Raw genomic sequence first — 12902 nt, forward strand, 5'->3', positions numbered from 1 at the left:
GGGGGGGGGGGGGGGACCGAGTGCGATTACTTCCACCTGCTCGTCCTTTTCCGTCTTTCCGATCCTTCTCTCACTTTCCCTCTTGCGCGCTGTCTCAAGATTTCATTCGCCGCCGTTGGATCGGTCTGCCAGTCGGATTAATGTTTCAGAAATTCAATTACGAGTTCCTTGACAGCTGTCTGGGCAGAGTGGGATCCAATTAATGCTCGTGATACGGGCGTCGTTGTTACCGCCCCTCCTCTCCCGGTACACGGGCTCATTAAAAAGATCGAACCGGAAGTGCCGCGGAAACAAGCACGATAACACACGTGAAGAGGGCCGGAGGAGAGGGGATGGTATTTTGTAAAATACGAAGCGAAATAACGAGCGGGTTAAAAAGCTGAAGTGTCTCGGTTTATGCGATAGTCGATAGTCGGCGTCGTACTCGGGGGAGGTACGAAAGGGGTTAAAAGCGCGCGAGAGGGTCGCCGATCGAAGGGCACCTGGGCGGACGACGCGCTCCACTTTCTCCACGATTTCTCGAGACACCGGTGGAAAAAGGGTGTGTTCCAATTTGCTGGCGCGCTTCCACAGTCTCGTTTACGACGTTACGTGGGGAGCATATTGTTTCCTCCGGCAAATACGCTCCGCGGCGAATAACGTTGCGGAAAAGCCGCGCCGATGCGGTATTACATCCGGCGGTATTTCCCGCGCGCGGCGAAAGTGTTAATTGGAGCAACGAATTCGCGCGCTTCCTCGAAAAATACGTTCGGAATATTCCGGGAATGCGGCGACAGGTATTGGAGAAGGCGGGAACACTGTTTACGCCCGCGTCTTTTTCAGCGGGCGGGAAATAGGAAAGAAACGGACGTCACCTCTCGTTCGTGCCTTTCCGCGCGCATGCTTGTCCAAATTGCGGATACATCGCGGAGGGAAACGTGTGAGCGGACGCGTGCAGATTAACTAACACGAAGTATTTCACGCGACGTACGTGCAACCGCATCGCGCACGATGTTTTACGGAATCCGCGTGAAAAAATATCCGGCTGTTTGTTTCGACGCGCGCATTTCGTCGGGCTGCCGGACGCGACATCGCTGTTGTCCGTAAATTGACGTGTTGATAATGAATGAACGCATAATGACGCGCGCACAAATCTCTGCACGGTGAAATATAAGAGACGACGCATTGGTTGAAATAATAATAGCATTAACGAGCAGCGAATCTCGAAGTCACGAGATGTACTCGCGCCGAGAGAGGGATTTTAAGCGGCGCTCGCGCGTTGAGGCGCGAGGGGCGAGAACACGTTTCGAAACGGGTCTTAGCAGCGCGGAGACGTCTAAGAGAAAATGTTTTCTAGCGAGATAAATCGTCCGTCATATAAGAATAACAGAAAAGTTTGAATTCAATATCGCAGCGTCGCGCCGGCTCTCGTTCGTAAGTTATTGAGTTTCAAAGTGCAATAGTCAATTCGACGGTACGTGCCGCGCGTACTGCCGTCCCCGATTCGCCGGCGGTCGATGTGACGAATTTTACTTCCGAACTTTGAAATCCAATAACTCACGGCTCGGTCATCGACGTGTTACCGGACGGTTTGCTGAGTTTCGGCCAAGCTCATCGTTCTTCATGCGTTTCGTTGTTTCCGACACACGAGGGGACTTTGCGCGGTCGCGAATTTACGAAGCGGTTTTTCGACGAGGCGCGCACCTTCACACGTTGAACGAGTGTACGGTGGAAGCGCGGTGTTCCTTTCATGAGATTAAGGATCGAATCGAGCGTGGATTTAACGATTGTCGACGTCGAGAGATGACTTATCTCTCGACGTTGTGAAACAAGTCGACGAGTGGATAGTTGTCTCGAGCACGGGCCAGTCTCCTTAGTAATCATTCTCTCCGTCCGGCTTTTCAATGTGCACGTGAATTTTTCACCGAGCTCTCTCGCAAGAAACGGAAGGTAATACGCTCCATCGTCGAGCTATTCGGTGTCATCGTGCCGTAAAATATTTTCCCGCAGCACGAAACGCAAAAGAAGCGTCTCCGCGCTATCTTGTACTAATCATATTCCCGGTAATGATCATCAAGCACCGCATCAATTACGACGTTTAGATCTACGACGTGTCGACTAAACGTCATTACGCCCATCCCCGCGCAACCTCGTCTCTCTCGCTAAAATATATAATTACACTTTAATTATCCCCCGCTCGAGAGAGGTGACTCCGCGGTTCGTGTCAGGGGGACGTTCGTGTGCGGGCTAAACACGGTGACTACACGCCGGTGACTACACGACTCTTACACAGACTAGACGATATCCAGTACACGTCCGCGCGGCGCTTCGATCGAGCCTCCCTAATAGAGATTCCGTGAAGCTTGTCGTTTCCTACCGGAAGAAACTTCGATTCCGTGATAACTTAGGGTATGCAATTACCATCCATCTAGCGGATGGCATGGGCAGCCGGGGGTGGTCCGACCGAAGGGTCAAGTAAGGGTGAAAATGTATTGGAGCAGACGGGTCGCGGGCTTATAAATCGACAGCAGCTGGCCGTTGGAAATTCTTGACCCTGATTGCGCGGACGATGCTAATCATCCGCCATTATTCGATCCGTAGTTAGTCCAAGCTAATCCTCCATCGATCCGCCTGACGAGATCGTTCATCCCCTAGGCACTATGTAGCATGGAACTAGTGGGGAGACTAGACGGAAAAAAAATCGACATCAACTCAAGACTCGCGTTCTCATATATGTGCAAGATTATGTGAAAATAAAACTTGCTTATGCACGAAAGGAATTGTATCTAGTTCGGCGAAAAATATCATATTTAAATTATTCGAGAATAATTTCCATGAATTGAGAGGAAAAATATTGGATAGAAAGAACGATATTTTCAAACTAAGCGTTGTGTGTCAGTTTGAAGATATCGTTTTTTTTATCCAATATTTTTCTCCTCACAGTTCACGGGAATTATTCTTGAATAATTTGAATGAATCCGACATTTTTAGTGGAACTATATAGAATTTCTTCATGTAACAAGTTTTATTCTCATATAAGATTGTGTATTCTCGCTTATGTATGAGAATATGAGTCTCGTGAATTGACACTAATTTTTCCTTCGAGTGTTATTTCTTTGAAGTAACATGGCTGGCTAATCGATCGGGGGCTAATCCGAGCCTACGAAAAACGAGAATCAATCGAGAATCAAACGAGAATGTCGCACACATCCGAGATGAACGTATTCGCAAAAAGTGAAGTAGACTTCCGCAAGTTTCTCTTCCGACTCGCCCGACTCCTCCCGCCGGTGGCTCATCGCGTCGACGATTATGCGACTCGGTCATTCGCGTTGCGAATCGCACCGCTCAAGCCATTGTGCATTCGCCCCGCGAATAGCGCAGAGGAGATGGAGCGAGGGTGTCTGTCACGTATATATTCGGGGTGTCTTCGAGCACACAAAGGGGAAAATCCACGGCCCTTGGTCGACCCAATGGGGACCACCAAGGTGCTCCCTTTCGGTCGGGGAACCGCTCTCCTCTCATCCTCTCTCTCTCTCTCTCTCTCTTTCTCTCCCTTTTTCTCGCTCCCTCCGGTCCCTCTTCTCCCTGCTTCTCCGCCCATATTCGATGACGGATCGTTCCGGTGAAACGAGTTTTGCTGACTAACGGCTCGCTGTTTCTTTCGCTCTCCGCGTTCTCCTCTTTTTTTCTCGCCCCGGCTTCGATCCACCACCACCGTCGCCGTCGACACCGCAGCAACCGCCATCATCGTCGGCGATGGAATTCCGATCGGAAGATTAGAGAGAGAGGAAGCGCTATCGTGCGCGCATGCGGTAGTAGTAGCGCACTCGTCTCGGATCGTCCATGAAGAACTTGCGCCCGCGCGGAGAAATCTCGCGAGAGAGTTACGACTCCCGCGGTCGAGTTAGAGGTCGATGGAGCATCTTTTTCCGGCAGGAAGAAAATCGGGGCCGGGAAAGGATAAGGGCGTCGGCGACGGGGTACGGCGAGAAGTTTTCCCGTGCGGACCCATCTCGGCGTTGGCGAGTAAATAAATAAACTACGAAGGGAGAGAGACTCGAGAAGTATCGAGATTTCTTCGTTGTTCGATCCGACTCGCGTTTCAAGCGACTTCCCGTCCGTGCCATCCACCCGCCTCGTTCTCCTCTTTCCTTCCTTTTTCATTCCTTTTTCCCTCTCTCCGTTTCACTTTTATTTGTAATTTTATTTATCGTTTTCCTTTAACGTAAACCGCAAACCCGATACGTACTTTATTGCTTCGCTTCTTACCCGAGATGCCTTTATGAGTTCCGCTTACACGATTTACCTTAGCGAGGTAAATGCGAGAAAAGGCCTTTGGCCGTCTTCCGTATTGTCTCTTCCACCGTGGCCGCATCCATCGACATCGCGAAGTTTCTTCGGGTCCACCGCTCTTCTATTTTCCGTTCGATCTCCCTCCGTTCCCCTCGCATCCTTATCCCTCTCTCCCTCCCTTCCTCCCTCCCACACGCCGCGGCGAAGCGCTATACCGCTCGCGGTCTTAATAATTCCGAATGGAAGTGGAATTTGTTCACGAGCCGTTGCTCTCGCGGCGCGGTTTCGCGCTCGTTGCAACAATGATGGTATAGTTTTTCGATTTCGACGCACGTGTAAAATCTACTATTCGCCCCGGGAAGTCTAGTTCTTCATTACGATCTACCATTTATGTTGTAACGAACGAATACCGGCAATGGTTTCTCGCCGCATACCGCACGCTCGCTCGCTCGCACACTGTGCACACACGGTGGTGGAGTATTCACGCCCATTGGCTTGGAACCGAGTTGATATACATTAGTGATTATGTCGCGATACTTTGCTTTTATTGTGCGGTCCGTATAACCGACGAATTATTTAGCGAGCCCCGGCCGCAGCCGCGAGCCGGTCATTTATCGTTACTATATTCGCGGCTGTAACGTTATATTGCCGGAGATCGCGCACACTGCGGGCCGCTCGCTCGAAAACTGATCGAATTAACCCTGGGAGCTCTCTTTCCGTAGGCGTAACTTTATTAGCAGTACAAACGAATTAAATTATCGATTGCAGAGTTAACATAATCACGGCCGGCGGAGGAGCGAGCGGGGCTGGCGGGGAGTAGGAGGAATTGGTGCTAATTACCGGGGGAGGTCTCGAGAAAAAGATACGGGGACTCGAGAAGTTTTCTTTACCGAGCACACCGTTCTTGGCGAGCCCGAGAGTAGAATTTTGGGGAAAGGACATCGAAGAGTTTTCCAACAAAGAGTCCGCCGTTTTGTGTATCATCAAATCGTAACATCGTAATTGGAGAAAATAATGAGGCAGGAATGTGCCGGAACGAAAGGGGGGTATAATAGGTGCTCTCCGGTGCTCTCCGGAAGAGAAATGCAGAAATTATATAACGATGGTGAAGTAGCGTCTTGTTTCAGCGGCATGCGCATTATCTCACTTGCGTATAAAATCGCGAGTGCGTATCGATCGATAAGCAGCGGAACACATCTTGTTGGTGCGCACTGTAACATTGTTTAACTCGATCATGTTTACATGCTTTATGAACAAAGGCAGGCAAGAAGCTTTGACTCTTCACATCAAGTTTCCCTCCGTTGTTTTAATAATTAAGCGCTTTATCAGGAGAGGAAGAGAGAGAAAAATCGGATAAAAAAGAAGAGCGAACTTGTCGGGTATGTTGAAAATTTCTCAAAAAAAAAAAGAGGAGAAAAATACCCCCCCCCCTTTTTTTTTAATAAATATGCTCCGCGTAATGATTTCAAGAGGAACGTGTTTTTATAAATTAAAGACTGAAAGTCTCTAAAATTTTCTGCAAATTACTTAACCAACGTTAATAAATACTTTGTCACTTTAAGTTTGATGATGCGCAGTGTGAAATGATTTATAATTTATGACGAGAATAAAAGATAGAGGGGAAGAGTTTGAAATGTAAATTATAAATAAAACCGATAATTTTGAAGCGAAATTAAAACGTGGATGTAACGTAAGATCGCCAGCTCAGCTTAATTGGTCCCAATAAAAAAAAACGATCACGGTAGAATGGCTCTAAAGAGCATGGAAAGTAAGTCGCAGGCCTAAAGCTTAGGGAGTTTCCTTCTAAATAAGGGCTTAAGGGCTCCTAGATCGACATATCCGGCGAGGGATTTTGGATATTTTCGGAAACGGAGGAGATTTACCTTCTTAAGTAGAACAGGAAGACAAATAAAGTCAGCCAGTGACACATCTATTTCCAGTCGTCGGCTAGCAGACTAAATTTTTAAGCCACTGTAATCGGATAATCAATAGGTGCATTGTTAAGAAATTTTGCCGCGTATTATCGTCTCGCTGTGACGTAATATGAATATGGTATGTCTCGATGAATAATTTCGGATACACCATGTATTTCCGTCAGTGCGACGAGAAATAATTCCGGGATGTTCCATTGTTTTTTCCCACCCTTTTAAAGTGGATGTCGTTACGTGATAAAATCTTGATACCACAGTCGCGATAAAGCAGCACAATAATCTGACAGAGGTACACGCACGACTGCCGACATTACGACTATGTCGCGCGCTCGGAAAAGCAGTTGACGTTTGTATGGCTTATGGCGAGCATTCTCACCTGCATTCCAGAGTCGCCTCGTCGCCCCTGAGGGTGTATGCCGGGACATTTACGTGAAGTAGCTTCAGAGCAGCGACTGAAACAGAAAAAGGGATAGAGAGAGAGCTCGCATGAGATCACATAAATGTCAATTGCGAGTATATACGCCATCGCCCGGGGGTCCTATCGACGCGATGTCGTCGGAAATGCGAGACAACGATTCTACGAGTGTTCGATTATATCGCAGATAATAAAAGAACGAAGGAGAGACGTTCTTCGGTTAGGGAAATGTCGGAAAATGATTTTTTAGTTACGACTACTTATAGCACAATCGTATTTGGAAAAGTTGCTCTTTCCGGGAGGGAAATTTTATTTTTCTACGCGCGAGTAATTACGAAATGTTTTTCACATATCGCGAAATTGTTGTCTGGATCGCTTTTTCCATATATTTTGGGACATTGTTGATATTCAATCAAAAACAAATAACGTTGGGCAATCGGAATAAAAAATCCCTTATATTTTTTCCGTTAATTCAGAATTTGCGATGAACTGTGTGTCATAAAAAAATTGTATTCTTTCACGCGCGCGTATACCTACACATGTTTTTCGGTTATCCTACAACACGTCTAAAGTTTCGCGGAAATGGATAAAGCACCATCAAAAAGCTTCGCTTGTTACGTCGAGTTAGATCACGCCAAAAACCGGCCGACAAGAGTGGGTATTTTTAAGTACCGCTTGAATATTACTCATCGTACCAATATGTAGCTCGGTAGAGAACGTTTTCAAATGCGGAGCGCTTTCTTTCACGCCTAAATCGGTAAATCTCTTGACCCACTGCCGGGCGCACAATAGGGCCATTAAAAAAACGACACTCCGGTTACTCGACCTACCGCGAATCTTTTCGCGGAGAAGTATCTCGTGTCGACCTTCGGCTTGAGCTTTCAATAGTGACGAGGGTCGGAAAAGCTCGGAAAATTGTGCCGGGATTGGATGATCCGGAGGATTGGAAGTGGAGCTAGATGCTCAAATAATGGAAGACAGACTCTATTACGACATTCTTCGTGGTTTACCGCCGTTTTCCTATCTGCCTTTGTCTTCTTACCTCTCGACCATGCTCGACCAGTCGAAAACTATCAAGTTTTTACGAAGCGTATGTTTCGCAGACATTAATGAAACTTTACGTTATCGAGAAGGAGAGGATCTTCTTGCGATGCGATACGCGGCCCTTCCGTCCGTCGGGTCAGTTTTTTCGGTTGACGTCGTCGATCATTCCTCCACAAAATATTCTTAGGAATTTTAATTAAAACTTAGAATTACCCTTCAGGCATCTGTGATATATGCCTTATTTTATAAGCGGAGTCGGTGTCTCTCCACGTAAGGCTAAATTAGGTTTCTCGTTTAAGCGATTCGACATTTCCAATTCCCGTTTCTGTCCCCGCCGGATATATAAATAAGAAGAAATTGTCGAGCGCAGACGGTCTAAGTTCGCCTTTTGTATTTTTTAGCGTGGCGGAATATATGTGTACGCGCGGAGTACATAAGTATGCGCATGCAACGACTAAGCGGGGGTCTCGGTATCTAACTTCGTCGTCATTGTCGTCGTCGTCGTTGCCGTCAGGAAGACGGGAATGAACGTGGAGAGAGCAAAAAGGTTAAGAGCGAGAATTCCTAGGCGGAGACGGGCTAAAATTTTCAGTACCAGATTAAATGTGGAGGCTAAAACATTCCAGACAACGGTCTTGTCTCATTCTACGTTCGTGCATTTGTAAATGTAACCCGTAGACAGTTCGTAAGACGTAGATCTCGTTTACATATTAATTCGTCGTAAAATAAAGCGAAGACTCCACGCGTTCGTACGGCGGCAGCGATACACAAAAGACGACTGAGTTTATTCCATACACAAGCTCGCGGGAAAATAGAACGTTTAAGATTCTATAGAGCGTGGTTCGATCCTTTGAACGGTTCTTTCGATGCCTTCTGTTGCACCTTCGCGAAGATGCGGCCTGTCGCTAAATAGGGCATCCGTTGTACACTTGTAATTTAGGTCAATGTGGACGAAAAAGTCCCTACCATTTTGCAAACAAGCACACAGAATTTTGAGTTATTAATTATCGCAAGTGGCCATGAATAGAGGCTACTTTAATTAATAACTCAATAATTTGCTCGGTTATTTGCAAAATGATGAAGGACTTTTTTCTTCACATATTGATCTAAACTACAAACATATGATAAATGTCCCACTTAACGACAGACACCTTATATGGAGGAATCGGCTGCAGGCTGAATCGACGAAGACTTCTGTGAATTTCAAAACGTGGCACAGGTATCGGTATTGTGAATTTCAAAACATGGCACAGGTTTATCGCTCGAAATGCTCGATCGGGGAGCCAGTTTCATTTGAAGTTATTACGTATCAACTACCGCACCTCTCTCGAGAACGCGTATATCATTGAGACTTAGTAACTTTTCAGCGCGACCAAGTGGATTTCATCGACGCGATGCTCGCTCCTCAGACTCTCGGCAGCGCGAGCGACGTCTATCTTCTTACCCTTTGGCTGGCCTGTCGATCTTTCGGAGCTTCCGGTGCTTTACCTGACATGATAAGTACCAAAATTCGAACGTCACTTGGAAGTTTTCGGCCGTCCGAGGACATGTCTAAACAGTTTAGCCAGGGACGCGCGCACGAGAGACGTCGAGCAAACCGAAACTTTCTGCGGGAACCCCGCGAGCTTTCGTAATTGGAGAATGTGGGGAAGAGGCGGAGAAGGACTTGAGTCTGCCTCTCGATTCTGCATATACCCGGCAAAGTAAATTGGTAAACTGGTAATGTTCATCTCGTTGGAAATTGTTATGCTCTGTCAGGAGCAACGGGTGACGTAGGTCCGAGGGCGAATCCGAGTTTCGAGATCGTCCAAAGAGGATTAGATAAGGGTGAACTCTCTGCGATATACAACGACGCGATGCGATGGGCTGTGCGCAGTTTTGGGAATGCGTCATCGTGAAAATCGATTCGATACACTGCGCTCTCTACGTTTTCGGCATTGCCTCCGCATTCGCGAACTTAACTCCGACGTGTGCGATCGCATCGGCGCGAAAAGTTCCTCTCCTCATAATCTTCCTCTTTCCCTTTTTCACGAAGTCATTCGCGGATACTAGTTAGCAGGGCTTTCATGCGAGGGCAACGCGACGCGTGCAGAGCGGAAAAACGCGTGCGCAGATGTGCCCGTACACGTGACCATTGTCCGGAGAGGTAAAATTCGACCGTTCGGCACAATTGGGAGCGTACAAACGGGAAATAACGAACAGGTTTGGCGTTAACGATGCGATGTTACGCTATTCTATCGGCAGGTCGGAAGGAAAAGTGATCCGATTGTCGGAGCGCGCTACGGACGAGCGTAAAACTCGATGTCCAATTAATTTGCGAGCCGAGTCGCGACGATTGGGCGATACCGTCGGTGTCTTGCCGATCGCCGGGCTTCGTTTCGTAGCTTACGAACGACGCTTCCGGTGTGTGTTCGGCGACCATTGAATCGCGCGAATCTCAGCTTCGAGAGAGATGAGCGAATCCCGGCTCGCTCTCGACCAGTCCAACCTTTGGTCCCGACGCTGGCCGAGAGGTGCGCCGATTATATTCCATCGAGAATCGCGCTTCGATTCGGCCGGAGAATTAATTGCACCGGGATTCGGCTTTGCATAGCCGCCATAGACGTCGTTCTTCAAGAGCGAAACTGCCGCCAAGTTCGAGGCAGCGAATACGCGCTCACCGCTTACGATGACTTGGCGGCTCTGCCGAGATTTGCATCGGGGACTTTGAGCAATCCGGAGTTCGCTTTCTTGTAATTACAACACGGTGCGCTTATAACTTGTAATAATAATGATAACAATTGCGCGTTAAATTATGCATCCCGGAAATTGTGTCTATATAATTCGGGGAACGTAACATCCGTATTTATTTACGTCACGTCGATTTACTCGTTGAAAGAACGATACCTCGTTACGTGACAGACAATTTCGCATAGGTCAGCTTTTAGGCTAAGATTTCATTCGTCGTACGACGAGTTCATCGGATACTCGTATATCGACTGGCTGTCGGATGAAATATTTCGAGGATGTCCGGAAAGAATGTTAGAGACTTCAGAGAAATGCTCTATCCAACAATTAATCGGCGCATCCGGCGATAATTTTCGTATGTAAATCTTAATCTTAAACTGCGGGCCGCTCGGAAGCAAGATGATGATAATTATGGCGGTGCCGACGAGAATTTGGTTGAATATTTCAACAGCGAACGAAATATTTACATCGACAGGGGAGTTATAATTCGCCAGCTCGCAACCGGGGGATGCTACAGCATCATGGCCCTCATCAGAAAATAGCCCTTTTATAGTCCCCTATATTTATTTGTTTGCCAGTAACTGAGGCGCTCCTGAAATAGTTTTAGCATCAGACCCGGAAAGTCACCATCCGTCACTGCCGGCTCATGATGTCACGCAGTGAGAGTATCACGCACGATAGTACCAAAACAATGGGTAAGAATGTAAACTTATCCCCTCCCACTGATGGAAAACCGGTGCCGCTTATCACTGAATGCCGAGATTACAACAGTCATAAGTGGACCTTCGAGAAGGTAGAACGCATTTTCGCGCGCCGCGTGTTTTTCGGAGTGTTGCCATTGAGCCTAGAATCGACAAGCGGTACACATGGAACATCTGCGTCGGTGTGTCATTCTCGTCGATTGATTAAAATATTTCGTCGGCTTTTGAGTTATTTCATCGGACTCTTGTCGCGTTCATCGCGTGTATTTCTCCGTTCGAATCGCACCTACGCGAGTGTTAGTGCAAGTGTCATGACGAAACAGCGGGATGGTGGATGCCGCGACACGAGTAAAGGTACGTCATATAGTGTGTTAAATCAATGGTGTGCTAAATCATTTACCATGCAGAGGTTACGTTAGGTTAGCTTAGGTTAAGAAGTGTGATGAACTCGCCGAGATACCCGAGTCGAAATTTAGGCCAGCATTCGTAGTCAATCGTCATTTGATAAATCATAGTTCCATTAATTTCAAATTATTTGTCAACCTGTGTTTATTATTAGATTATTTTGTACAGCAAATATTGATTGAAACGGTCGAATAACGATTCATAATTACGTCGAATATGAATTTATGATTATTTCACAAAAATATGAAATAATTCACAACTCTATGAATATTGGCCTCAGAATATAAAATCTTGCAATTGGGAAGAAATGAGATTAAATTGTATTATATTTTCCACCCATTTCCCCCATTATTCTTTATTTTATATCTCAATATTTTCTCATTGCATATTCTCTATTTTCCGTACTAAGCTTATATAATTAATACACTTCTAACTGAAATTAAGAATATTGATTATATATATTCTGGTAGAATATATTGAGATGATCGAATATTAAATAATTTTTAAGGGAGTGCTTTTTCGAGCTCCTTTAATATCTTCGAGTTTCTTCAACAAGGAGGCCAGTAAGCAACTATTTGCAGTATTAAGGCAAGATTTCGTACGAGATTCTTCATTGATCTTTCGCGTTCGACGGAATTTGCAGGATCAACGTAGAACTAAAATTTCGACTCGAGCCGTGGCACGGAGTTCTAATATCAAGCCATTTCGCGATTAACTTTATTTTTTTATGCAATAGGAAGTAGTTTTTTAACAGCGCTCAGATTGGGCGCGAAGAAATTATGCGCTCTCATTTAGTTGCCTTATATTGTTCGAAGCAATAACAGGCGGTAATAAGTCAAACGCCTGTAGGCGTGGTTCGCACTCTAAGGGTTAGGGACTTACGATGCTACTTTATCAACACCGAAACTATCTTGTTCTTGCTCTAAACGACATTAGGAGACACGCGTTCCCCGTGCGGACTATGTATTATCGTGTTAACGCGGCTTATGTTGTTCTTGTACCTAGACAATGCGCAGAATACTATTTCTAAGGGTATGACGAAACGAGTTAATCTCGCTGCGAAACTCCCGTTGATACCTTTCTGTAACTTATTTCCGGAACTCTGATAAAAACGAGCGCGTACACACGTGCGTATACACGTGCCCCCATCGGCGCGAATGTATCTACTACGGGAGTAGTATTTATTCCGTCGTGAATCCAGCGTGATATTCCCTTAGCGACGTCGATGAATCGCAGCAGTAAACGTTAAGAAGCAATCCGTCGCGCGAAATTCCCGCTGAATCTCGATAGTTACCGTAATTTCGACGAGAAATAGATTAGCAAATATACGTAATTAATTAATGATTCGCCTATTTGTCATGGGTTTATCGTCTTCTCGACGAAGATCTTGCACAAGCAACGGGGGGG

The 12902-nt window shown here is 46.4% G+C and overlaps 1 protein-coding gene across 1 annotated transcript in view; it reads right to left on the minus strand.

The window, feature by feature from the left end:
- The window catches only part of LOC106743384 (cell adhesion molecule 3-like), an 87522-nt gene that overhangs the window by 41860 nt on the left and 32760 nt on the right, over nucleotides 1-12902 (minus strand). The window contains exon 3 of the mRNA XM_014617169.1: nucleotides 6580-6655. Within this exon, the coding sequence (XP_014472655.1) occupies nucleotides 6580-6655 (76 nt within the window). The remainder of the gene's footprint in view (nucleotides 1-6579; nucleotides 6656-12902) is intronic.

The sequence above is a fragment of the Dinoponera quadriceps genome, unplaced genomic scaffold, assembly GCF_001313825.1.
Source record: "Dinoponera quadriceps isolate SergipeBrazil2010 unplaced genomic scaffold, ASM131382v1 scaffold616, whole genome shotgun sequence".
NCBI lineage: Eukaryota > Metazoa > Arthropoda > Insecta > Hymenoptera > Formicidae > Dinoponera > Dinoponera quadriceps.